General features: G+C 45.3%; 1 protein-coding gene across 1 annotated transcript in view; it reads left to right on the forward strand.

Moving 5' to 3' along the window:
- Positions 1 to 4,227: 4,227 nt before the first annotated feature.
- IGSF11 (immunoglobulin superfamily member 11) overlaps positions 4,228 to 27,886 on the forward strand; it is a gene marked incomplete at both ends in the record, with an annotated part of 107,723 nt that continues 84,064 nt past the window's right edge. Inside the window, one exon of the mRNA XM_082070795.1 lies at positions 4,228 to 4,300. Within this exon, the coding sequence (XP_081926921.1) occupies positions 4,228 to 4,300 (73 nt within the window). The remainder of the gene's footprint in view (positions 4,301 to 27,886) is intronic.

The following is a 27,886-nucleotide window of genomic DNA, read 5'->3' on the forward strand; positions in this document are numbered from 1 at the left end:
GAGACAGCAAAGGTGATGTAAGACTTGGCATTTATTGGAGCTCTTGAACCCAACTGCATCCCCACTGTTTTGTTTTTTTTTTAGAGCCATGTTAAGGAAAAGGAAAAAAAAATGCACCCTGGAAAAAAGCCACCTTTTCAAATTTGATTCAGAAAGATGTTTTTCCCTGAGACATGAAAATTGCATTACTTATCATAATTCTTTCAAAAGAAAAAGCAGGTGGGAGTGGTTTGATTTTTCTCTTTCTGTCCTTACCCAGCCTAGCGTGTAAAGGCCTGGCAAATATCTTGGCCATTCAGTTTAAGGATCCCATGTCTGTTCTTGTGTGCAATGCAACACAACTGAGTCCTGCAGTGGTCACCTGCCAGCATCTGATGCTTGGGATATTGCAAACGTATCTCCTCTGTCCATGACATGCTATTCCATCAGTGCCTAGGAAGAGGTATAGACACTCACTGGTGGGAAAACAGACTGCTGGAACAGCAAATATATGTCTGCTCATAGCTCTAGCATCCAACCAGCTGGAGTGTGTTGCACTCACTGAATAAAATGGTTGGCAAAAGTCTAATATTTTGCAGAAGGCTCAAGGGCAACTCAAGTAGAAATTCAGAGTTTCAGGAACAATATCTCCTCGGCCACGTCCTTTCTGTACAATCTGCAAGCTATTTTTGGAAGTGGTGGTAAGGTGGAGAGGGAGCCAGGGTGAGAGGACTGACTGGTACATCTGAAGATTATTATTCCCAGTGGCTGCTCCATCCTTCTGGAGCGGGGCCACACATTGTTCTTGCAATTGCTGCAAGAAGCAGCTAAAGCCTCTTGCTGTGTCACTGTGTTATACAGATATGACATAGTATCCACTGTGGTGACTAGATCCTAAGGGTGATTAAAATGCTCCCTGCCCCTACCAGCTTGGGTCAGAAAGGAGTCATCTGGGTCCGTTCTGGGCAGAAATACTTTCTCTGACCACCAGGCTCTTGATCCACGTTATGCTCGCTGCACTCTTTAGGAAGCCCATTAATTCAGCCACTGTACAGGGCAAACTGATCTTTGCTGTTTACCTGCCAGCTGATGCACAGTAGGATGCAAGGAACAGTCCAAGGCGAGCTGAGATGGCATTTGCCAAATGCAGTGTGTCCTTATCCTAAAAAACACACTTATTTCCATTAGGTCAAGAGAGCTTCCAAGTCTTGGCAGATCAGGAAAGCAGTGCGGCAGTCCTTGGGAGAATATGTAATTTTTCTTGTTTTTACTTGATTCTTCTTTGTATCTTTTAATCCCAGAAAGTTATATGAAGGAGTAAGGGTAGTGGGAGGCCACTGTGCCCAATGTGGTGTCTACTGTCTGCCCTTGACTTTGGTGAAGGAGGTTATGTTTGGCAAGAAACATTCATGGGCTTTTGTTGTATTATAGTTAGGAGCATGGACATACCCATTCTATTCCTCATGGTGGTTACTACAGATACCCACAAGGATGAGGGTCTCCTGGAGCTGCTGCTGATCAATAAGAACATCATGTTTCTCTACCCTTTGGCCTAGGTCAGAGGTGTCAAACGCATTTTTGCCAGGGGCCACATTAGCCTCATGGTTGCCTTCAAAAGGCCGAATGTAATTCGACATACAGTCCTAAAATTACATTAGTCCCTTTGAAGGCAACTGCGAGGCTGATGTGATGTGGCCTCCAGTGAAAAAGGAGTTTGACACCCCTGGTCCAGATGAAAAATACAGCAGGTCAGCTGAAGGGAAGAGGAGTGGTCTGAGGGAACCCAAGGAAACTTTTGTTCCCATGTTGCTGGAGAATGAGGGAAACAGCTGGGCTATGACTCTCCCTTCAGTGCTCTTCTGAAGTGGCATGCTTCAGCTGCTTGAACTTTTGCCAAGAGATGGCTCCTTAATGGAGCAAAACTATCTCTTAGCCTGCCTGCCCATGGCAGGGCTGCAGTGAAGGGTGCTCTGTGAGAGCACCAGACCTATGAGACCATCCACAGTATCAGGTTTGATGCCTGAGGACACACAGCAGGCCTGGAAAGAGACTGGGGCTACACCCCCTGAATGCACACATGGTGCCTTTCCCTCCATTGTACTACCTCTCACTGAATGAGATCTCAGCCCATGTGGAAGTCACAGGAGTTTTGCTGCCTGATAAGTTCAGATCAGCCATTGCTTCTCATAAATAGAGTTAGTGTTAGTGTTGTGTGTGGTTATGCTTTCTTTTTCTTTTTTTTTTCTTTTTTTTTTTCTTTTTTTTTTTTTTTTTTTTTTTTACCAAGAGCCAAGAAAATCGATGAACCCGAACTGCTGGGGTGACTTTATTACCTAGTCCTTTGCTAGAAGGATGCCAAAGCTTGATGCTGGGCAAGACAGAGCTTAACCTGAACTAGTCAGATGGTAGCCAGTTTTCCACTTACTGTTTCCACAGGCACCAACAACTTTTTTTGTGTTGCTCAGTTGCTTCTGCTCTGCTACCCCAGACACTTTTCCTTGTCTTTCTCACTCCCAGGTGCTGCTCCCTTCTTTTTAGTGGAGTACAGACACATAAAGGGTCAATGCAGCTTTTGAGGCAACTGAGGAGGCAGAAACCTGATGGATGCTGGGCCTGGGGATGCTCACAGGGCATCTGGCTGAGAAGAAGGTAGGGAGAAGCTTCATAAGACCTATGGGGAGAGGCTGAGGGAGCTGGGGTTGTTTAGTCTAGAGAAGAGGAGGCTTAGAGGTGACCTCATCACTCTCTATAACTATCTGAAGGGAAGTTATAGCCAGGTGGGGACTGGTCTCTTCTCCCAGGCAGTCAGCAATAGGACGAGGGGGCATGGGCTTAAACTCTGCCAGGGGAAATTTAGGCTGGATATTAGAAAGAAATTCTTTACAGAGAGAGTGGTCAGGCATTGGAATGGCCTGCCCAGGGAGGTGGTGGACTCGTCGTCCCTGGAGGTTTTTAAACTCAGATTGGACATGGCACTTAGTGCCATGATCTAGTAAACGGACTAGAGTTGGCCCAAGGGTTGGACTCGATGATCTCTGAGGTCTTTTCCAACCCAGTCGATTCTGTGATTCTGTGATTCTGTGATAAAGTATATTGGCTTCCTGCAGGATGCCAAGGTTGCATGGCTATGCTTCAGTGAGGAGGGAACTTTGGGTAGAGGAATGAAGCAATTGTACATTTTACAGAATTGTTAGAGGATTTTTCCTAACCAAACTGCTTATTTTCACAAAGCAAAATGAATGTGGTCAGACTGGGGCAGGGAGCTGGGCATGTGGAAGGAGGTGATTTGTGTGAGATCTCTGCTTTGATCCTTTCCCCGGATGACCGCCTTCAATTTGTAAAGGGCTCTTTTGCTCCATTCCCACCATTTACATGAACACTTGATGTCTAGTGTGCTGGATTTTGATTGATTGGTTTTTCTGTTTAGCCTTAAGGAGTGCAATTCCTTAAGCTCATGGCCCTAAATGACACAACTTCTTGGTGATTCTTTGTGCTATGTAGTATTGTGGGGCCCCAACTCCAGGAACTGCCTTACTACCTTCTGAGATATCTTGGTCTCATTTTTGGGGATGCTGAACACACGTCTCTCACTTTCTTGAATAGCATAGTTAGGGTGGCCCATACCTTTGAACAACAAACCGGCAATGTTTATACCCTGTGCTGCAGCAGTGCCTGCTCCTATGCAGCCTGTCCCAAATAATTTTCTGTGTGCTACCACCCTCTGCTTCCATGTAACTGTAGTCAGGTCCTGGAGAAAAGAAGCCCCCACGTTGCCGCGATGACACGGAGAAGCTGTGGGGGTGCAATCTGCAGCCTGTGCCGGACCACGACTCCTCACCCTGGCCTGTGTAGCATCCCTACAGATGCAGCGGCACCGGGTTGGAGGGAGGGAGCGGGGCGGGGAACCCCCAATTTGTGGGTGGCCCGCGCAGAGAAGGAAGGTGGTGGGATGTGCCACTGTATGCTGGGACGGGACGCGCGGTACCGTGCGGTGAAGGGGTGTAGGGGGGGTGACAACCGCAGCCCGGCGGGTTGCGGGGGCGGCTCGGGGCCGCCAGGCTGCGCTCTCGGGCCGGCCGCCGCGCCTGCCGCCCTCCCCGGGCTACCGGGGCTTGGGGCACGGCGGAGCCTCGCCGGCAGCGGGCGGTCCCGGGACGGCGGCGGCGGCACCAACACCGGCGGCACCTGCGGCTGCGGGGGAAAGGCAGGGCTCGGTGGGCCCGCTCTGCACCCCTCGCCCGGCCCGGCATGACGCGGCGGCGCCCCGGCGGCGGCGGGAGGTGGGTACCGGTAGCCCTGGCCGTTCTCCTGGCCCTGCGAGGTGAGTGCTGCGCGGGTGGAGCGGGGCGCGGTACCCACGGACGGGGCATCGCCTTGGGGTCGGCGCCGGGGATGGGGCGGGCGGGGAACCCGCCCGCCCCATCCCCGGCGCCGACCCCAAGGCGATGCCCCGTCCGCCGAGCCGGTGCGGAAGTTTTGGTTGCGGTCCCGCCGGTGATGCTTGGAAATGCGGCGGCGGGTGAGCGGTTTTGCAGACAGGCGTGGGGAAGGAGCGCTGTGCTCCACTCGTCTCCTTTTGCTGCCTCCCCTGCACCATCCTTCTTCTCTTTTATTATTTTATTTTCTTACGGTGCTGTAAAACTTGCTTTAAACTGGGCTTCATGTCATGCTTAGTTGTCTGGGCCTAGCCCATTGATAAGCTCACCTGGGTGGAAAACTCTGGTCCGTCCTTCAGGCCCTGAGGCAGCAGGGAAGTTTCTGCAGAGATGGTGACAGGCTGCCCAGAGTCCTCTATGTCCCCCGGGGGTCCTCCTCAGGCCTCCTCCTCCCAGATGCGTGGCAGGTTCCTTCAGCTCTAAGTGCCTGTCCGTGGGAATGTGGAGAGACACAAATGACTCCATCACCTCCCACCCCCAGAAACCCTTCTGAAATAAGGTGTGTGCTCCGGTCCTCTGTGTGGAGAGGAAAGGAATTGTATGTGACAGATGCTACTCACATCTCTTATTGCATTGCTGGAGAGTACCAGGAGATGCTGTGACAAGGGCAACAGAAGAAACTACAAAGTGCAAAATGTTCAGACCCATCTGTTGATCAGGTGACGATGCCTTCTTTAAAGTAATGCCAAACTTTAGAGCAGGCCTGTTCAGTTGCGTCTTACTGAGCTCTATGAGGTAATTTTCTTAGAGTCTGCTCATATGTGCAGAGGTCCACATCTCTGCTGAGCCAGCTGGGTGCTACTGCTGGCCTTTGCATCTGGGAAACCTGCTGCAAGTGATCCCTGAGAGAGCGGGAGGACAGTAAGAAGTGATGGGCTCTCCCACAAGAATACCAGAGACATCTCAGCAAGGTCCGGATGAAACTTCATCACAGTCTGGATCTGGATGGAGTCTGCTGCTTGAGTAGCTGTGCCTGGCTCTGATCGCCCTGCCAGGTGCAGGAGGCCAGTCCTCCCTGCCCTCTGAGAAACAAGTCTTATGATAGACAAGATGAACTTTTCACAAATGCCTTAGCCCCAAAAGCACCCTGAGCTGCATCCTCAGGAAACATTTGGGAGTCTGAGTTGTATACATTAACTGGAAATTGCACCTGCTGATGAATTATGGGGGAAAAAAATGAGTTCTTAGCATTTATTTGAAAGAAATAACTTCAGCTGTTTCAAGTGTCACGCTGTTTGTTTACTTTTTGTACTTCTCCCTGTTTGGAAAGTGAGTTCAATGACTTTGAGGTTCTCAATGCCATGTTTTTTTGTCTGCAGACATTGCAAAGGTGTAACTGTCTAGAAAGTTACTGTGCCTACTGCAGTTAGAGGCATATAAGTGACAAAGCATTTCTGTTGATGTGATATCCCTGCAAAACCATCAGTAACCACATTTAAGGTTAAAATTAAAGGGGTGTTTAATTATGTCTTTAGGCAAAAAGACTGACTCAATATTTAATTTTCTTTTTTTTTGGTTGAGGGCATGTGGGGACAATGACAATGGAGTCAACCAGGCACAGAAACACACCTTTCCATGAAATGTTTACCTGCAATAGCGTAAAGTTTTTTCTCACACTTTCCTTCAAAGTTTAAAAATTACCTGAATGAACCACCTGTGTCTCAAACTTCTTGTTTTTTTTGGTCTTAGGAAAAGTCTTTAGAAGATGGTGGTAGACAAAAATAACTGTGGTACAGAGTTACTTCTGTGTTACACAGTATGGTCATATTTCTGGTGGTTCTTGAATTCAAAAATAAAATCCTATTAAGGCATAAGGAACAGACATACTCCTGAAAGCTGAAATAAAATTCAGAGGGTTTTTTCTAACCAACATTTTCAAAAGATCAGTAATAGTAACTCTGCTCTGAGTTGCTATGTCTGTTTAGGAAGAATGATTTTTTCCTTTTTCAGGCTTTAGGTTGGTTTAGAGGATAGAGAAGAAAAATGACAGGGTCCTGTGCAAAGTGATACCTAAATGAAAGGTGAAAGATTTTAAAGGATCAGAAACTGCAATAATATATAATCAGAAGAAATACTTGATGCCAAAAAAATGAAAAGTGATGGGGAAAAAAAAGGATCCTGGAGGTCATTTTGTCATTCTCACAGTTTATACCTGTATAAAATACAGGCAGATTTTGTAGTGAAATGTCAGTCAAACATTATAGTCCCATTTTCTTACATTGTTTTGCAATTTGTAGGACAGCAATAATTCTTTTTAACCAGAGCTAGATGAGTGCTTTCTTTGGACCTATAATACCCATGTTTAATTCTCCTGGGACAGGAGGCAACATCTATGTTTTCCCTCTGAAGCATTATGAGAGTAATAACTTCTGCAGAAATAATATTTTTTCAGTCTCCCTAGAGAATTTTAGGGAAAGATAGGAGGGAATTCTGTTTAGAGCTTTCAAACCAAACCTGTGATTGCAAATCAGTCCTGCTACCAGGCAGAAATAGCATACTGCAAATTGTCAAATGTGTTAGAAATCGCACATCAAGTACAGCTGAACTGCAGAACCAACTCTTTAACTGCATGGTGTTTGGATCCTGTGACAGAGTATAGCAACAGGTGAGATGTTGGCATGTTACAGGCTGTTGCAGCTGTATCTTGCAAGATCAGGGTGAGGGTGTGTGATGTGTGTGTGTGCCTGGCATTAATGCATCCATGCAACGGCTGGTTGCATCGGTCTGCAATGGTCTGCAATTTCCAGCCAACACAGATTGGTCTTATAGTCCTCACCTGAATTCACCCTCCTGCCAGTCTGAGGTTATCACAGATGAAACTGAATGTTTTGGCCTTGCAGCACCCTTGTGCTAGCCCTCCCAGCCTTGTACCAGGTTCTCAGCCCTCGCAAGAGAGGACTGTGGCAGTCCCTTGCTCTTCCATGCTTATGCATTTGGTTTTGGAACAGATTGCTATTTGTGTCAAGCTGTGTGGTTTTGTGACATGTAGATAAATCATTTTGCTCATGACCTGACCTTGGTCCCCAGTGGTAGGCACAGATGCATTAACTGCTTGTGTCTCTGAAGTGGGCATCCTTCCCTTATTTTGGAAACTGATTCTTTATCTGTGTTTCTTCAATCTTGCCTAAAACCCAATTTTCTTTTGTAAGATTCCCTTCTCCAAAAGATCTTGAAGTGCCTTGAGAACAGCTATATTTAGCTGCTCAGTAGTGATATGGATATACAAAGTATGGTACAAACAACTCACTAAGGAACTCAGAAAACGTTTTTCCTGCCCCTATTTGGGAGATGAGCTTTTATTATTGTACCAACAGTACAGATGGAGAAAGTGACGCTCAGAGAGGCTTCGTGACCCACTGAAGGTCAGCAGATGCTGATAGCAGTCCTGAGTGTCTTGCTCCAAACTGTAACCACAGGAAAATGCTTAAATTTATGCAGCAGGTTAAGCAATACTGTAATGGTGCTCTTTAGGGATGTTCACTACTAAATTGTGGTGAGTCATCTATATTTAGCAGGATGCCACTATCATTGTGCTTTTTAAGTAAAGTGCTTTTAACACAGTTTATTTCAAGGAGAAGTGCATGCACTGAAAATCTGTCCTTTGTAGTTTTCTCCTTGTGGAGCATTAATGGTGCCTTCCCTTTTGTAAATGTTCAGAGAGAAATTTAGCTCCTGGTTGTTTAACAGACAATAGTGTAACAAAGACAGTTCCCTGGTTAATACCACCTTGTGTTTGCACAGTCATTTAGGAACATTAATTGAGAGTCTCCAAACTTACTTTGTGAGGGCAGTCCCTTTGATTTATAGCATAGAAACTGAAGCGTACAGGGATGGAATTACTTGCTTGCTGTCAGGCTAGACATCTCCTCAGCCTCTCCTTTAGAGAAGTCACAATAACAGGGCTCCTGGTCACATACCACCTCACTTTTTTTCTCACAAATGTTTCATGTCTTATGCATTGGGGAGAAAGCACATTACTATTAAGTATGCACAGTGAACTGTTGTGGGTTTAGTTTTCCTTAAACATTTTAAACTCTTTGGTTTTAGAGGTTACTTGTGTCCATTTGGACTTCTGCCTTTTTTTTTCATTGCTTGGGCTGGGCTAAAGACAAATGGCCTCTTTCATCAGAACTGAGGAATTTGACTTCATTCTGAATGGAAATAGTAGTTGAATGCTTTGATGGCTTTGAAGGGAAATTTTTTAAAGAAATTCCATCTTAGGACAACCAATATTGTGTTCCTTTGTGGAACTGTATTATTATAATACAAAAAACTACCCTAAATAAAAAGATATTTTGATGCCAAAAGTAAAAAACTTTTCATCCTAAAGATGCTTAAGTTGGATCTTTCTGTATTTCTGACAATTTCCCCCCATTTTTCTTCTAAAACACAGTTACGATTTTACAGAAGATCCCAGTTTTGACAAGGTTTGGTTTAGTGGGCCTCAGTGGTTGCTGGTTTTTATTTCTATGTTGTTTAAAAACAACTGATAAAAACCAACTTGCTGCAATTGGTGACATCTATGTGCCATCTCTGTGCACTATATTTACCACTTTGACACATTTATGCAAACGCCATGTACATGCACGAGGCATTGCTTGTGTATTTTCATTGTTCATGCTGTAGAACACTTTGCACCAAAAGAAACACAATATGGCGTATGAAATAAGACAAGTTTCTTTTTAAGAAATACAGCCCACTTGTTAATCTTTGTTTACCCTTCTGGAGCAGTTGCTGGAAAAGTCAGGACAGGACTAGCAGATCAAGTTCAGACTCCTATTACTTCTGCATGTGCAGAGGCACATCTCTCCTCCTGGCAGCACAGCAGTACTTGTGCATTTGCATATCTGCATGAAGTTAATTTCAAGTGCTATTTTGACATTAGGTTAATCAGATCTCTTACTTAAGGATAAACACTTGAGCATTTTTTTTTTCTTGCATTCTCACAAGTCAACATAGCTACGAGAACGTGAGCTAGATTGTGAACTCTACTTGGTTACACCTGGGCTTTGGTTTTACCAAAAATGGCAAAGCCAGGAATGTCATTTTTGGGGGGACATGATACACTGTTTATGATGCGTGGTGCATTTCTGCAGATGCCTGTCAAAGCAGTGCTAGGTCAGGTCAGACTGCTGGTCTGTGGTGATGCGGCCATCGCTGGATGTTTCAACGGGGGGTGCTGAAACCCCACAGTGAACAATTGGTACCAAACATTTAGCAAAGACGAGTCTGGTCCCATGCCAGTGCTACATGTTGCCCTAGGAGGAGGTCAGTACTCAGGCCAATTTTCTTTTAATTTCAGGGGGTGTCCATGCAATAAAATCAACTAGGTCTTATGTATTGCTCCTGCCAATGCAGAACAAATAAAATGTCCATCCCAAATCCTATCCTCAGGGAGGGCTGCCCTGCAAAGCAACAGGCTCAAAACTTCCCCCCTTGCTGGGAGTGAGGTTGGGCTGAGGTATCCCAGCCCCCTCTTGCAGCCTCTTCAGTTATCAGAGAGGGTGGGTGTGGAGTCCCACCTGGGGCCCAGACCTCAGCCTCCCAAACAGCGTGGGCTGCAGCTGGGCTGGAGGGCTCAGCTCTTCCCCTGCCTGGCATATAAGCAGCATTTATCAGGAGCAAGTGGGTTGGTTTGCCCTCTCTGCATGCCCACTGGGGAGATTACTTCCTAATCCCTGTTAATTAGAAGTTGGCTAATGCATGGAAGCATGAGGGTGTAGTGCTGCTATGTTTTTTCTTTTCTTCTTGATTTTTTTTCTTTTTTCTTCATTCTACCTGATGTATCTGTGGATGTTCCCAGTATCCTTACAAATTCATGGGCCTCTGTGATTTCTGCTGAGCTCTTGACTTTATGATAACGTGGGCTAATCATTCCTGGTGGTTAATTATAGTCTGTATTTAGAATAAGCAGAAAAAGTAAATACAGAAAAGGAAAGGAAAATCACAGTAGTTGCCTTATGTCTGGTCACATTTCTTGCTCTTCGGTTGTACTCAATAACCTTTTGTTTTTCTGTTAAAAAATATACATAGAAGCACCTGGTTCACGTCTTCATACCTGTTTGATAATTTCTTTCTATCTAGCTCTTCTCCAGATTAAACTATACCAATTTTAGCTGTGCTTGACCAGTGTCATGGACAAGTGAATGATGAAACCTTTCTATGCCTTCTGTATTTTCAAGTGTGCCATCCAGAAGTAACCGCAGCAATTCCAGCTAAGGATGCTCTGTGGGTGTTCATAGTGGTATTTTAATACTTCCAGCATCCTTTTCAGCTTCCGCCTTTAGACATCCTAACAGCTTGCTTGCTTTTTTGACCATCGTTTTATGCTGAACAGATGTTTTCATTGAGCCGTTCACAGTGATACAAAGATACTTTCCTCAAGTGATTACATTTGAATTAGAGCCCTATGGTATATGAGTAGTTCAGATTATTCTCTCAAGTTCTTATTACTGTTTGGTAACGTGGAATTTCATCTTGCATTATGCTTGCTGCCCACTTGCTGAGCTTTGTCAGATCCCTTGGAAGTCTCTCTCAATCTTCTTTTGTCTCAGCCAGCCCAAATCACTTTGCCAGCTCCCTGTCTCTCTTTCAGATATTAAGGAATAGATTAAATCACCCTAGAGCTGGTATGAAACCTGGGGGTAATCCCTCGTAATCAGGGACAGAGCAAGGGCAGGGTGAGAGAGGCTCCCAGGCCTCTGAGTCTGGGCACTGAATGGTGGGGTAGCAGTTCAGGATGTGGCGTGAAACCCAACCGAGGGAGACATGGGAGAAGGGATCTCCCATCCCAGGCAAACAGGGGATGGGGCTGGCACTGAACTGGTGTCCTGCCCAGAGAACAGTTTAGCAGGTACGCTCTGAAATGACTGAAAATCAGTCACTTATTCCTGTCCTTTTCCTTCCAAAATTTGAGTGGATTGAAGTGGCACAAGTTCCCCTGAGCAGAGATCAAGCTGGTTTGTCTCGTGGTGTGTACTTTTAGTGTCTTAGGGAGTTTGGTTTAACCAATCCCTGCTGCAGCTCCCAGGTTAGCCTGTGCCCTTGCTTAAGGAAAGCATTGCTAACTTCAAGAAACACCTGACTTAGCAAGAGCTTGCATGTCTTTGCTAGCAGCACAGCCACTTGAGAAATGTCATTCTCCCACTGTTCAGCAGTTCTGGACTTGTCCTTTGAATATACTGAAATGATTGTTTGTTTTTTGACTTTTGCAATTTGGCTTTCAGTTTTGTTCTCAGCCCTCCTAGCTACCATCTTATGAAGCAGCTGCTGAGACTGAATGACGTCTTGTTCTTTTTGTTTGATCTTACAATGTGTTTTCATGATTCTCAGCAGGTTTTTTGTTCAGGGACACTGAGTACCTTTTCATTGAGGATGCTGAGATTGCTTCAATGAACCACCATACAAAGCGCAACAACTTCAATTCCCCTGCTTCTGGAGTTAGGCTGTTTTGACCATTTTTCTTGTAATAATCTTTTTTAATGTTTAAGAAGTGTGATGCAAAGTTCTGGTACTGTTTTTTCTCACAAGGATGTTAAATTTGAGTATGTAGCGATCACTGTTACTTTGTGACTCAGGTTGCTCTTTGCATTAATTGCAGTTTTTTAGCTTCTGAGTACCCTGGGGACTGGCTGTTCCAAGCGCTACCTGTGCTCTTTAAGATGCCGCAAAATTGCAGCCTGCTGTGACACTTGGCTAACTCCCCCAGAAGTTGCTGAAGTCACCATTTTTTGCCATTTTCTTTGACTTTTTTTGTTCCTTTACTTCCACACTGCGCAGTAGATATCCCCGTCCTGATCAGGAGGCCATTGGTAAATCCAGGTTGCTGTAGTGAGATTTGTTTTTTTGTTATCGTTTCTCCCTCTTCAGCCTCAGCTATCTACATGGGATCTGTGCATTACTCATCTTGCAGCTTGATGTCTCTCTCCTTTTGCCCACACATGGTTTCCAGGTAGGGCATTACTCAGCAATGAATTCTGCAGCTGTGGGCCCATGGACTATGAGACATGTGGACACTTTAACTGTTAGTTAACATGACTATTGCATTCTTTTCCTGCACTGTATAAAGTGATCATAAGGTAATGGTTCACTGCAGGCCTCAGCATCAAAACCCAAGTGTTCCTTGAAGCCTTTTGCTCCAGTTTCACACCCACCCACTCTGACTTGTGTTCTTGTGTGGACTATCAGCATCAGCTGCACTCCACGAAGCGTTTGGTTTTGAAGTGATATCTCAGAAAATACAGTCCTGCTTCTTGGTTAAAAGGTCGCTGAGTGCTCCTTCAGGGAATACTCTGGGTCGCCTCTGGCTCCTATGCATCCATGATAGGACAAGGGGTAATGATTTTAAACTAAAGGAGGGGAGATTCAGGCTGGACATGAGGAAGAAATTTTTTACAGTGAGGATGGTGAAACTGACACAGGTTGCCCAGAGAAGTGGTAGATGACCCATCCCTGGAGATATTCAAGGCCAGGCTGGATGGGGCTCTGAGCAACCTGATCTAGTTGGAGATGTCCCTGCTCATTGCAGGGGGGTATGACTAGGTGGCCTTTGAAGGTCCCTCCCAACCCAAACTATTGTGTGATTCTGCCTCTTACCACTTGTGCCAGTGAGGGGGGCCTGAAGCCACTCATGGCCCTTGGGGAAGGAGAAAGGAGCATGTGGCAGACCCTGTTTTAGTGAAGCCCTGTGAGAGAAGGTGCTGGAGTCCTTCTGCAGGGTGCTATTGGGCTTGTGTGGTTATGGGCTGCTTCCATAACTGAGCATGTGTTGGAATTTCTCTGTCTGATGGGGCTTGATGTCTGAACACCTTTGTTGGTTGTGGAGCTGCTAGGCTGCGAGCCTGCTTGGCTTTCTGGCTGTGTTTTGGGAGCTAGTGGCTTGGGGAGGTTGAGAGGACCTTGGCTACTTGGCAGAGGGACAGAATAGCCTCAGTCTGTCTGCAGAATCATCATGTCCTTGGCTTGTCAAGGGCAGCCCTTCCTTTTGCCCCTGAAACAGCTGGTGTGCCCTGAGCCCCTATTACAGGACTCATCTGCAATCAGTGCCTCCCTCTCCTGCACTGAAAATGCCTCGGACACAGTGTATGCTTGTGTTTCTCAGCTGCATGGAGTTGCAGCAAGGCTGTGTTTTGCATGTTCTTTGGGGAATGCTCTGTGTTAGTTCTTCAGTAGCTTTTTTGCATAGTCTCACCTGTTCTTGCCGCTGTCGTGCCTATTCCCAGTGGCTACTTTTTTTTTTCCCCCTTAAGATGGTATTTCAGCTGCAACATTGATGGCAGCTGTCTGTTCACAGAATAGGCACAAAACGGGCATGCTTCCCCCACCCACCCTCGTCCCCATCTTCCAGCCCTCTTACACTAACCCCCCCCTTTCACCCTCTTGGGACCCCCAACCCTGAACCAGAAGCTGAAGTGGAGGGGACCGCTGCAGGTGAAGGAGGTCGGGGCAGGGGGTGGGGAGCTGAAGCATCCCACTCCCACCAGCTTGTGTTGCATCCTAATTGCAAATAGCCCTTCCGGCATCAGCAGTTTCTGGGAATAATTGACAGGAGGTGCCGGCGAGGTGCTGAGTCAGAGCGAGGTGTGCTTGCCAAGTCACTGCAGCAGAAGGAGCCTGCTCGCCTTGCGTGGAGGGAAGCCAATGGACGGTGGGTTTCCTAGCTGCCTTTTGGGCCTCTTTCTTTCCTTTTTCTGAGGCTGAAATTCAGCAGCAGAGATGCTATGCATGTAAGGGAGAAACCAGGCACTGGGGGGAAGCTTTTTTTTCTTTTTCTGTGGGGTTTTTTTTTTTTGTTTGTTTGTTTGTTTGTTTTTTGGTTTGGTTTGGTTTGGTTTGGTTTTTTTTGGCTGAGAGCACTGGGGATTAGGAGATGTAGGCTTCATTCCCACCTACTTCCATTGGGTCTCTCTGATGTCATTTCCATACTCTGAGCAAGTAGAAGTATTAGAAAACACATGATGGGGGGCAGGGATAATTGAATGGCCCTAGTGACAGATTGATGTCTTCTGGGTGAGGAAGAGGATCATGTGGCACCCTCAGCTGGGCAATGGGGATAGCTTAGCAAGTCAAAAAAGCTGCAAAATAAAATGACTGAAAATGTGTTTTGTCTTGTCCTTCCTGAGGGTTGCTTCTGCTGCAGTGTCCTACCATTTGTTTAGGGATTTGAAATGAGTTGTTTGACGTGCAGGAAGATGAGTGCTTGTCCTCTATACATCTGGCACCTGGTGGACCTCCAGGTCAGGCTTGTGAGAGCTTTGCCATTTATTCCTGACCTTCTTGAGCGTGGCTAGCATCCGTGTTTATACTACAGCTGCATTCAGCCCAGAGATCTGGATCCTTTCTTTTTCCTTGCTCCAGGCTGACTTCAGATGTCTTTGTCTTTCTCTCTGTCTATAGCACAGGGTACCATTCTCCTGCCTTGGAAAAAAAGTCTGTAATTGTTTGAACAGTGATCTAAGTATATGTGTCTGCATGCTGCCTTTGTAAGAAGGGTATATTATTTTTGTTTCGAGTAACCACTTTGTAGAAGGAGATGAGGAGCATGAAGACAGAGGCCCACATTTTTCAGAACCTTTCTTATCTATGCTGAGCTCTACCAGCTCATGTTTCTAATGCTAAACTTCATATAATCTTTCTCTCCACTGACTAAGGTAACAGCCATGTTATCTAGATCGTCATGGAGCTGACTGGAAAATTGAAGCCCAGAGATGGGAAGTGTATTGCCCATAGTTATGCAGGATTCCCATGTCCAACCTGGGGTTGGGGCGTCTATCTCCTGGATGCCGGCCCTGTGCCTTCCCCATGGGAGCACGCTGCCTTCCTGCTGATTTAGTCAATGACCTGTTGAATACCATCTCTCCTGAGTTTTCATGACAGTGGCTCCTGCGTGATTATAGATTTTGAGCCTCTTCTTTAAGAAAACCTGCAGTAACTAAACTGAATGTGGTTCTTCTCTCGTCATTGCCTTGGCTGCCTCCACAATCAGTCACGCATGGGACTCCCAGAGAGGTGGCCCTGAGGGCACTGGGGAGGGGAGTGTGTGTGTCTGATGCCTGTCATCCTTGCCCCCAGCTTCCTGGCTCTTCCCATACTGTGTGCAGTCTGTGATGCTGGTGGCAATCTGAAGCCATCTGTGGCTTGGGGATGTTTCGGAGGAAGCTTTCCCCTCCTGGGTTGTGCTGTGAGATCAGCTGGGGATAGCTTAGTGCTCAGGCTTGGCTCAGGATCGTCTGCTGCATGACCAGTATTCCTTCACGTTGTGTTTCTGTGTGAGTTTTACCATGGGTGGTGGAGATGTGCTAAAGTGGACCTGGTTCTGCTGCATTTTGAAGGATTGTCTTTATTACTCAAGGGAACCCTAGTCCCCATCTGGCCAAATGCAGGCCCTTCCTTCTCCTCTCTCTACCCGTGCTGTGGCATCACTCTGGAAATTGAAAAAAAATAGAGCAATGTCTGTTACAGTTGGGATTTGATAGGGTACCTCTGGGAATTAAGCACGCAATTCCCTCAGGTTCCTTTTAAAAAGCCTAGCTGATGTGAATTTATGTTTGAAATAAGTAAAGAGAGAAAGCAGTCCTGTCAGCAGTGCCATAACTATTCTCCATGTGTTTAATGCAGGAACTGCTGTGGTAAAGCTTCTTTAGATTTTAAGGTCTGTGGGTCAGGAGCTAGGACTGGAGTCTTCAAGAGGTCTCTGCTGTGAGTGGATGCTGTGTCCTTGCCTCCTCTGGCCCTGTGCTTTTTGGCCCTGGTCTTTTAAAACACTCATAAGTAGTGTGGAAATACTAGTGTATAATAGCACTGTATGTACTCACTGTGCTGTAGCTTGATCAAAGCACTTGACATCCACTGGGCCAAGGACTAAGCCTGCTACAAGTTCATCAAGGGTGACAAAGCTCTGCAAAACCAACTTTTCTTCTGTTTTTAAGGAGTAAAAATGCATACGGATTATGAGGTATAGTGTTTAATTGCAACCTGTTGCCAACAGTAGCAATAGCACTCGGTCTGGAGACAATTGGGAGGTTATTTTGACAACTACAAGAACCTTTTTTCACTCTCCTCCTCCACAATGAAATAGTTTGCATTGGTTTTCCACAGAGAAATTCAGTGATAATCATCATTTTAATGAAAAGTAAACATAAATGGTATATGCCAAACAAACAAACAAACCCACCCACCCCCTCCCCCCCAAAAAAAAGAAAAACACAAAAAAACCCAAACAACCAAAGCAGAACAAAAACCAAAAGCCCCTCAAATCAAAATGACAATTGCTGAGAGACCAAACAATTAGCAAAGTATAGCTGTCACTTAGAACAAGTCTGGACATGAATGATGAAAAAGCTGCCTTCATCCTTGGTTATGAATAAGAACCCTTTCTGGGATTTTGTTTTCATGGCTAAAAAGAATTATATACTGTACTATAAGCTTCTTTCTGGAATTCCTTCCTCTGGCCATATAGCCTGTATAGCCAGACAGCTGGCAGCTCATCTTGCAGCTGCAGGAGGGGAAAAGCGACTCAGGTGGGGATGCTGCTGACCCTGTGACCTGGTGTAGAGCCAGTGGATCCCAGAGAGCCACTGCTGTCCCTTGTCTGTGATCTGCTGCTAGCTCACCCTTCTCCCTTGGCTGCCCGACACGTACCTGCATCTCTCACCATTATGAAAATGTTCACTATGTGGCTTGATGGACACAAACAATGCCCCCTCCCCACTGTGAATTTATGTGAAATGGACCCAAATTGCGAAAGTCTCATGAGATTAGGCAACTCTGTAAGATTTCTATTCTTTTTGGTTTTGCTCAGAGAACAGCTTGGATTTTTCTCTCAGATTTGAAAAGTTATTCAGATTTGGATCTCAAATCACAGTCTAAAATCAGACCAGGTCTCCTTAGCTCAGCTTTTAAAACAAAAATGCATTACACTCAAAGTACATTAAAGGAAAAAGGCTGTCTTAATGCAATAATATAACTGGACAGTCAAAATAAAGCAGCACTGGGAAATGCATAAGTTAATAATGCCTTGTTATGTATCCTGTATCTTTTATGGCATGAATTTTATAGTCTAAGTGGTAGTAAGATTAGAGGTAGGTGAATAATTTATAGCAAATAATTTATTTAATGAATTCCTCTTCCATTTCTATTTGCAAATTGTTTGCGAACATCCTGTGGTTTCTTTGCATTTTACTTATTTTAAATTACTTACTGAATAGCTTCTACAAATTATATTTGACATACCACATGCTTATGAGCAGGGTTTTTTTCTGTTTCCTTTGCGGGGGAGCTGTATTTCAGCTCCAGTTTGGGTTGCTCAACACTGATACAGAACAAAAGTTCACACCACAGTATTTCACTGTCCTGACAGCTTAAAGTAGTTGTTAGAATTAAGCTGCTTCTGAAAGGTATAAAGAATTAGCTATTATATTTTAATAATTATTCGGATTATTGGTGTGGATAGGCAGGTTCAAATTTCACTTTTTCCAGTGCGTGCTAAAGTTACTTAATGTGTTACTTCCTTGTATATTCACGTCACTAAATTAGAATAGTTGCAGAAATGAACAGAAAAGATGTAAGGCCCACAGTCAGCAGAGTGCTGTGCATATGCTTGACTTCAGGCATATTCTTGAGTAGATGCATAAGTGGCAGAGTGGCAAATGATGAACTTCAGCATATGTTTAAGTGGTTTGCTGAATTAGGGCTCAAAAATATAGAACAAAGCAAATTTATCTTTCATGAAAGTGAACATATGAAAGAATTTTTTTTCCTCATCTTCCATTATCGAGCAGTGTGTCTTTCAGATGGTGGGGGGAAGTGATGATATAAATATTGTATTAGCTTGCAATATTTCTGATTTCATCAAATACAAGACAGATCACCTGAAATTTCCCACACATGTCATTCTGTGCTCTTTTCCCTTAAATACTGGGGTAAATAGCATGAAGAACTAAAAAGAAAACAGCTGTTGGTTTTACTTATTATTTTATTTATATCTTCATCTTTCAAGATTGCTCAGATTTCAGAATGTTTTCCATTTACTTTTATTGGCTTGTCTCTCTAAAGAAATATTAATTCAGAAACATTAAATAATGCTTGACAAAAGTGACCCTCACATAAAGGACAACTTTCTCTGGGTCTGTGAGGAATAACTGTGAGTTACTTTAGCACCTTAAAGACCTGTCACAGCAATATAAATTGTACTTTTCTGTGCATGTTTTAGAGGCTACACATTGGGGAAGGCAGCTTCTGAAGTTAATGTAATGTATCTTTCAGCTCTGTAATGCAGGTAATGTTTTGTTGGTCTGCCTGAAAATCACAGATAAGTAATTCGTTTTATGGGTCTGTCAGCCAGTGAAACATCTCCTTCCCATTTGTGCCTTCAGGTTGACCAGTGTGGAGTCTCTTATGCCTAGTAGAGGGCTGAGGGTAGCCTGGTCTTTCCCCCTAGCAGTGAATACCTCACCTATACCTGCCCACCTAATTTCATGAACCTTATGGAAAGAAAATTAGTAGCTTTGAGACCTTTACTCCTCTGTCAGACGAAGGATGGATACAGGGGCCTCGTGTGCCAAGGCAACAACTGTTTGCAGGCTATGATGCCTATGGGCATATTGAGTGGAGTAGCTAACAGAAGATCAGGCAACTGTGGTCTGGGAAGCTGGGAAGAGAAAAAGCTGTCTCTGAATGATGGATGGTGTGTGGGAGGTAGCTGTAGAAGTAGGCAGTGTCTTCTGGGTAAGGAAAAGTGACTGTTGCTGTTGACTTAAAAGAGCTAAAAAGACCTCTTTGGAGTAGAGATTCAAAGGAGAAAGATGCTGTTTCTTAAGCTATGGAGATCAGAAACGTGTCCAAGCCATGCTCTGTACCAAAACATAGACCAGATACATCACAAGGACAAGACTGCAAAATGTGGTCATCAGTGTCCATCAACTCCTTGTTGATTTAAGTGACTTACCTGAGAGGAAGGCTTTTTGCAAAGGGAAGTTTTTGGATCTCTGCACGCATTTATTGCCACTTAGGTCATGGCCTAGATCCTGATCTTGCACGTATGGAGATCAACAGGGCAGTTTCAGGTCTGTGTGGTTGGGAAGATGAGAGAACATTTGTAAGGCAAAAGAAAGGAGTGCTGGAGCTGGACTAGCAATGCGTGCTGCAGGGAGGACTGCAGAGCCCCTGGGCTTGTGTATTTTCTCCATCTATTATTACTGTTTATCAGTCTGCATTCCTTGCCTGCTTGTCTTCTTCCATGTCCTGTCATGTGATCCCAGCTCCAGGGCTGGAGAAGATCCTGCAAGGAAAAGCTGGCAGTGGGATTCTGGATTTTGCATTGGCAGTCTTTTCTCATCTTTTTAGGGCTTTCAGCACATTAATCACATAAAACTTATTCAGGCTTACTGCTCATCCCCAGCACCTTTAATGACCCCAGCAATGAACATTGTGAAATTAAAATGCAATCACCTATCCCAAATGAGATAAGCAACCAATGGCTGCAGTGGTCTGCCATGTGCTCTTACACACTACATGGATGCCTTTAGCAGCAAAATAAGTAGCACTGCATTGGGTTTACAGGGGCAATGATGCTATATCCTGCAAGGGCTGTGGGCACTTGGATCTATGACAGGAACATCAAGAGGCTGCTTGAGGCAATTGCATCCTTTTTATTTTGGGACCAGAGCCTGGTCAGCTCAGGAAGGTGGGAGATCAAAGGCTCACTTTCAATAGAGCCTTGGGATTAAAATGGCAGAACAGGTTAGTTTGAAAAGAAATGTGGCTATGTCTCCATCCAGTGGCTAGTGCCACTGATGACGAGTTGGCATCCCACAGAAATTCAGCTCTATATGTGGAGAACTCCCAAAAGGAGGGTGTGGCAGAATGGAGTCTGCCTTCCTAAAACCAACTTTTACTGAGGTCTAAGACGTGTCTTGTCTTTTGCCTCTCTGTATTGCTCCCTCTTAAGTGTTCTGAATATAGATTTGTTAATAGTAGCAACAGAATAATAATTATTAAATGTTTTACACTCCTTTGGGAAAGATCCTTGCTGTGCCAACAGGTTCTGCAGTGACTCCTATGGGATGTTGTACAGTTTCAGACCTAAATGGCTGTGGCCATACATCAGGCTCTGTGTGTGTGTCACAGTCAGCCAGGACAAGTCGAAACAGGCAAAAGGAAAGAAAATAGACAAATTTCTGCATCCACAGCAGCTGGAGTGAACGTCAAACAGATGGGCTCTTCCACCCCGATTATCCTAACCTCCTAAATATAGAAATACAGGATTTTTTTTCTCTCTCTCTTCTTCTCCTCTATTTTTTTTTATAAATTTAAATTACCCGAGGGGGTGGTGTTAGCTCATGCTAGGGCAGTGCTAACGAGTGCAAATAGAAGTCATCTGCTGACAGAGTCAGATCACGGCTTCTGCTCATGACTCTTCCCCCCACCCTGCCCACACACACATTTTCCATTGGAAGGGTGAGGACTGATAGGAGCTGAAGCTGCTCTCTCTGGGGAGGTGGGGGGATACATATGTGTGCAGACTTTTATTTCAGATCCTGTCTGTGTTTATGCAGATACGCAGAGTAAATAAGTATCAAAGAAAATAGTTAAGAACTGTATATCCTCACTACCTCCTGCAGATGGTTTGGTAAGTAGATGGGGCAGCTGCATTTCAAGTCACTGGAGGGGTTTGCAGCTATTTTGGTTATTGTTGCACAAGCACACTGATAAGTATGGGGTAGAAAGATGTGGGGTCTGCTGTTATCCTCTCCCCACTCTGCGTTTTTATGCTGTGTGCAGAGAGGCTGAGCAACCTGGTCTAGCTGAAGATGTCCCTGCTCATTGCAGGGGGGTTGGACTAGGTGACCTTTGAAGGTCCCTTCCAACCCAAGCTGTTTTATGATTCTATGATTGCTGGCAGTGGGCTGGCTGGCTGTGCTTGAGCACCCTTGTCCTTTTTCTGTAGTGGTTAACACCAGTAAAGCAGCAGCAAGGCAGTGTTTTGTATGAATTTTTTTTTTTTTTTGCTTCTTTTGCTGTACCAAGCCCTTGGGTAAGGAAACTCTTTTGAGTTGTGTTGTTGTTTGTTTTGTTTTTTTTTTTTCTTTTCCAGTGGGTGTACAGAGCACCTCACCAATGCTGTGTTTTTCATTCATCTTCCAGATTACAGTTATTTTTCTTGTCCTGGGGCTGAATTTCATACCTGTTCTCTGGCTTTTGTTCCCTGACCAGCCATGGGAGCAGGAGGCAGGGAGAGGCAGGAGGAGGTGCTGTGTAGAGAATGTGTTAGAGGAGTGTGGAGCCAGTGTGAGGCCACATGTCTTGTCCCTGCGCTGTTGGTTACTTGAACCATGATGGGCACACTTGTGGGCCTTGCTCCCCCCACCTCAAGGAAGGGAATGACAGGGGCTTGTTTCTGAGGATGCTGATAGGGAAAAACATTATGTTGGTGGTATATTGCTATTACTGCCATAAGCATGACCTAAGACTTGTAGTGAGGATGAAGTTTTGCAGCAAAACTGTGCAGACTTGGGGCTCACAGCCAAGCAGAACTGCAATGTTTTTTTTCTTTGTCATTATGTACAAGGGCGTGTTGTGCTCTGTGAATGTATCTATACTAGTATCAGTGTAGATATACAAATAGACCATGAATAAGACTTCAGAGACACTGAGAAGAGATTCTTTATCTTATGGGCTGCTCTCATGTAAGGATTGCACGTGCTTTGTTAAAACTCCCAGGGCTCATTTTGCTTCTGTGCTCATGTTCTCCTGCAGAAACCCACACAGTTGCAACCTTAATCCCAGGTGCCAGAGTGTTGTATGTACTGTTGGCATGTATAGCATCTGCATCTTCCTTGGAGGTCTCCTATGTGCAGGAGAGGTTGGAGAAGGCTGTCTGAGAAAGGTGTGGAGTTTCCACCATGGAAGAAGGCCTCTAAGAATAGGCTTAGCCAGCAGCTGGCAGTGTGACAAGAGCTGTAGGAAATCCTGCCTGGAGGCAGAAGGATGAAGCTGGTGATTTCCTGGGGGTTGCTGTGCGGGGAATTGTAACCCCTGGTCTTTTCAGGGTAAAGTGCATTCTCTTGTTACCCTGAGGTCATGCAGAGCAACATTGTCTGGACCATAAAGCAGCCAGATGTTATAAATACTGGGTAGCACAGCAAAAGCAAATGCATCTAGAAGCTGCCTCTGGAAACAGGGTATGTTTGGCACAGTGGTGGTTGTTCCACTGATAATAAGCCTTACAGGAGCTATGCTCATATTTGCACTGTGTTCCCTAGAGCATGGGTCAGGAGAGGGCTTTGCAGCCTGGATGCAGTGCCAGACCTGATCTGACTTCCACGTGTTTGCTTAGGACTCAATATAAGCTCTCCTAGACACTGCGTATGAGGGATCACAGCGGAGAGATACCTAATTGGCTTTGCAGGAGAGGAGCTTTGGCACAGTTTGTTCACCCTGATTCACGAGTGGCTGTATCAAACCTGTCTGGCACAGCGTGGGGTCACTCGAGCATCTCTTGCGCTGTGCACTTGAGTACTCCTGATGAGCAGCATCTCAGGGGTGCAGGCACACCCGTGCTGGCTCCGTGTGCTGCCTGCTTGGCAGGGCTACCTCGCTCAGGCTTCCAGCCACCGTGCACTCGATCTGTCTCTCGCAGCAGCTTCGCCTTGTTCATGCTGCACAGAGCCAGGGCTAGTCAGCCAGCCGGACCCGCGGTAACCCCAACGGGAGCCACCACCGTATGTCTGCACCAACAGCATGGTTAGTCTGCAGCCTGGTTAGATCGTCTCTGGAGATGATAACAGTATTTTAGGATTAAAAAAAAAAATTACTGCTATCAAGGAGACTGGTTGTGCTGCTTGTGTTTAAAGATGCCTGGTATTTTCACTTATGCTTTTCACGTTTTCTTGCCTGAGTTTAACTCTCAGTAAACTAGGTTAACAATCTCTCTGATTACAATTGTTGTCCCCTCAGTAACTGTGATGGTCATTATTGTCATCCTGTCTTTGCTTTGAGACACTTAACAATCTTGCCAGTTTTTAAAAAGTTGGGCTGAAACTCTCCCATCCCCAAATTCCAGCTCACATTGAATTTGTATGGAACAATTTAGCCACCTCTCTCACGTTTTTGAGAATAAGATTGAGGGGGAAATGAGTTTCTGTGTGTGTTTGAAAATGATTTTTTTTTTTTTTTTTATGCTGTCTTTCCTCTGTGTTGTGCAGCCAGATCTTGAAAAGGAGCAGAAGGATGGTTTGTGTGACACAGGTGTGCTTTCTGCCACCTTTGAGGAAATCTGCCTGAATTTGTCCAGGTAAAGAGCCTTTGAAAATTCAAATCTGATTGTCCATGTGCTCAGCAGAGGCTCAGAATTTAGTGAAGAAAAAACCCTGGAGTTTTCATCCCTTGCAGCTGCTGTGTGTGATGGGGCTGTGCCTTGTGCTGCCCCCCCCAGCATGCAGACCATGCTGAGCAAGTACTGGGACAAACCAAGACCTCCCCTGCAGATGCTATGAGCTGAGCAAGGACTGGTCTCTGGCAGTGGGAGTGGGTACAGGTGCATGTCTTCCTCACCTGCTCATGGGACTTCCTTAGTCATGCTTGGAGGTGATGGAGGAGCAAGCCATCCTGCTCATGTTCAAGGTGGGAGAGAGCTGGTGAGGGAGGTGACCAATGCAGCAAGTGCCTGGGGATGAAGGAACATGGTGAGGGTAGGAGTGCACCAAGGGATGGGGGTGGGGAGAAGGGAGGAAGTGGAGCCAAATGGGACTGGATGGAGATGGGGACTCACTGGGGGCGAGTCACATTGGTGGGGCCTCCCCTAAACCTTCTCTGTTCCAGACTGAGCAGTCCCAGCTCTCTCATCCTCTCCTGTGGGAGATGATGTTTGCACAGGGGTGTTAAGACTAGGAATGGGGCTGTGCTTTTCCAGGGACCCTGTGGCCTGAGGAAATTCAGAGAAAGGCAGGATGAGTCTGGGACTAGCTGGACAAGCAGACCAGCATCCCAGCTGAGAAGAATTGAAAAGCTAGAAGAATTTGCTCGTGAAGGATGCAGGATGCTATGCAGCCAAACACCCCCCAAAAAAAGACCCACAGGGTCTCAATGATTCTGGCTTCTGGGTGAGACTTGCAGGTATACCATAAATAAAAGCTGCAGTTCCACGTTTAGTATAAGGTTAATAAAAAAATACAGGATTAAACCTGTCCTCCGTTTCTGTCTGTCCTGGAGGTTGGAAGAAACAGGAACAAAGAAAAGTATATGATCTTTTTTATTTATGTGTTTGTTATAGCACATCGTCAGCTACATTTTAGCAGTGCCAGTGGATGTGGTGTCTGATGCAGTTGCTTTTCTGGCAGCATCTGGGCTGAATATCTGAGCAGTGTTGATACTTGAGTGATTGAACAGGTTGCTTATAAATTATTTTGGTGAAGGTGTGGTACTCACACAACAAGGGTTAAAAAGGAGATGAATTAACAAAAAAAGATAACTACTATTAATAATTGTTATATTGGTGACAACAAACAGCAATGAATTTTAAAAAATCCAGAGGGTTTAAATAACTGTAAAGACAACTGCCCCTTTCTGCCCTTTCCCTGTTAGGTATATTATATTCCTGAAATGTCTCCTGTCACTTCTGTGCTGAGAACTCACTGGTGTGGTGGTCATTCACTGCCTGCTTGGGGTTTGCTGCTGACCTATTTAACAGGAGAAGAGTTTTGGTGCAAGGACCATCTAGCAAAACATGTTGTGGGACTTCTGCAGTACAAGTATTTCATCATTGATGCTGACAGTATAGGCAGAGTCTGTTTCTTCCTTCAGGAAGAAAAATGGCAAGGAAAAGGAGAGAGATGACTCTAGTATGAAGTAAATGTCTTCAGCTGATGACAGAAAATGTGGGGAGGCTGATGGATGGGAAGAGCATAGGCACTGAATTTCCCCAGGAGCAGCACATGGTGGGCAGCACATGTTTGTTACCCAAGTGGAGGAATTGCGCCTGGGATCTCCGGCAGCAAGGACTGCCAAATGCAGTGGGTGAGCTCACATATGCCGTGTTACCTGCGCTTCTAGTCTCTGCCCCAGCATTGCAGCGTCTGGGGAAGAGGAGCCACTGAACGAGGTGGGGAAGCCTCTTTCCCTGGCAGCAGCCAAAAGAGACTCTTTGGGCATTAGTGCTCTTCCCTATTTTTGTTTTTATTCGGAAGAGTGGAAGTTGAGGACAAAATGGTCTCTTGGCTGGTTGTGATGTGTGTGTTTTGTGGAGCCTGTCTCACCCAGCCTTTTGCGAAGGTGGACAGTGAGACTCCTGCCCATTCAATTAGGCCAAACAATGGTGCTTAAAGCTGGACTCATTTATTTTTACTGAGACACATCAGGAGTAGTCACCTCCTCTTCAAAGCAGTGAGTTGCTTTCTTGGGAGGCTGAACAAAGCTCCCAGGTTTAATCTTAAAGCAAGTGCTGAAGATATTTGGTCCTGGTGAAGATTAGACTGGGAGCCCCTAAGTGGGTGGATGGATGGATGGATGGATGGATGGATGGATGAAGCCTTCCCCATGCTTTTCTATAGTTTTATTTCCAAATATTTTCCTGTTGTCTAGTAGGTAGTTAGGTCCCTTCCTTTGTGCTCTCAAAACCATGAAAAGGTTGGTCCATTTCATGTGGAAATGGCTTCCACTCTCTGTCCTACTCTAATTTAGCAGGCTTTTGCACAGAATCCCTTGTTCAGAAACAAGATAGATGGTGGTGTTTTTCAGGGCTTGTGCAGAGAGCAATTACAGCATGAAGGAGCCTGGAGTTCCCAGAGCACCTTCCTCCTGCCTTGTGTGGTACCTGGGCTGCAGTGGGTCAGTTGGAAGTGAGAGTGGAAGCTGATCAAACACAGCACTGATAAGGTTGCTGGGGTTGCGTTCTCCCTCCCCCCTTGCTTGCACTTTTTCATCATGGAGAAAAGGCACTAAGGCCTGTAAAACCTATGCTGAGGTCACCACACTTTATCAGCTCCAGTGAGCTGGCCTTCTGCTGTTGAGTGTGGTTTGTAAACACTACTTATCATATGGGGGAGTTGTGGTGTTTGGCTATCCTCAACTGCCTTAGAATCGTAAAATCATAGAATCATTTTGGTTGGAAAAGACCTTCAAGATCATCAAGTCTATTAACCCAACACCTTGGTGCTCCTAAGTCTTCCTACAGGCAGGATCAGTTGCATGAGTGTTTGGGAGGTGGCTGTTCACTGCATGGGCAGTCCTGGAAACAAGCAAGAAAACTTTATATTTAACTTTCCTAGTCTGTTGCTCTCTGATCATGTCAAGACCCAGTGCCCTGTGATCAAAGTTACCAGTAACACAAATAGCTGGAGCAAGCAGACTGTGGATGCAAAGTTTTCTTTTAAGTCATTCATCAAGTGATTGCTAATTGAGAGTAAATTGAGAGCACCTCCCTTATGAAGAAAGGCTGAGGGAGCTGGGTCTCTTTAGTTTGGAGGAGACTGAGGGGTGACCTTATTAATGCTTATAAATATATAAAGGGTGAGTGCCACGAGGACGGAGCCAGGCTCTTCTCGGTGGCAAACAATGATAGGACAGGGGGTAATGGGGTCAAGCTGGAACACAAGAGGTTCCACTTAAATTTGGGAAAAAACGTCTTCTCAGTGAGGGTGACAGACACTGGAACAGGCTGCTCAGGGAGGTTGTGGAGTCTCCTTCTCTGGAGACATTCAAAACCCGCCTGGACATGTTCCTGTGTGACCTCACCTAGGCGTTCCTGCTCCAGAAGGGGGATTGGACTGGATGATCTTTTGAGGTCCCTTCCAATCCCAAACATACTGTGATACTGTGATTTTTCAAACCAATTGTGAATTGGAAGTAAATAATTTTTTAGACTGTGTGTTATGAAGGAATTGCAGATAGTAAGAGAGCTAAAATGGGCACCAGGCATTACCTGGAAAATAACTGAACCACTTTCTCCTACAACAACAAGAGAGCATCCTCCTCTTCCTTGCTCTCTGGTCTCCAGATGTTCTATCTGTGCTTGAGTTCCTATTGAAAGTATGAGGGGGACTGGTGCTGTGAGAAACCCACAGATAGAGGCTCTTAATTCCTAGGGGCAACACACATCTGGAGAAGAAGTTCCATTGCTCTGCAGAACACATTAGTCTTTCCCAATGTGCATGTGTAGCTTTTTAATCAAAGCAATCACCCTCCCACCTTGATGAGCCTTGAAAAGACCTATTTCTGTTGTGTCTGTCTGTGACACTTTGTGCTTTATCTTAATGGTTTGAAGAAAGGATTTCTTGCCTACTGGGGGAGTTTGGAGACTGTCAGGTTTCTGGATGGATGAAGCCTTCCCCATGTTTTTCTATAGTTTTATTTCCAAATATTTTCCTGTTGTCTAGTAGGTAGTTAGGAAACAAAGCAAATGAGAAACATTGGGAGCAATTACTTTCTAAAGTGAAGGGTGAAGGTCGGTAGGGGATGGATACACGTTTCATTTGTTT

This window comes from Streptopelia decaocto (genome assembly GCF_964273445.1).
Source record: "Streptopelia decaocto genome assembly, chromosome: 1".
In the NCBI taxonomy this organism is placed as follows: domain Eukaryota; kingdom Metazoa; phylum Chordata; class Aves; order Columbiformes; family Columbidae; genus Streptopelia; species Streptopelia decaocto.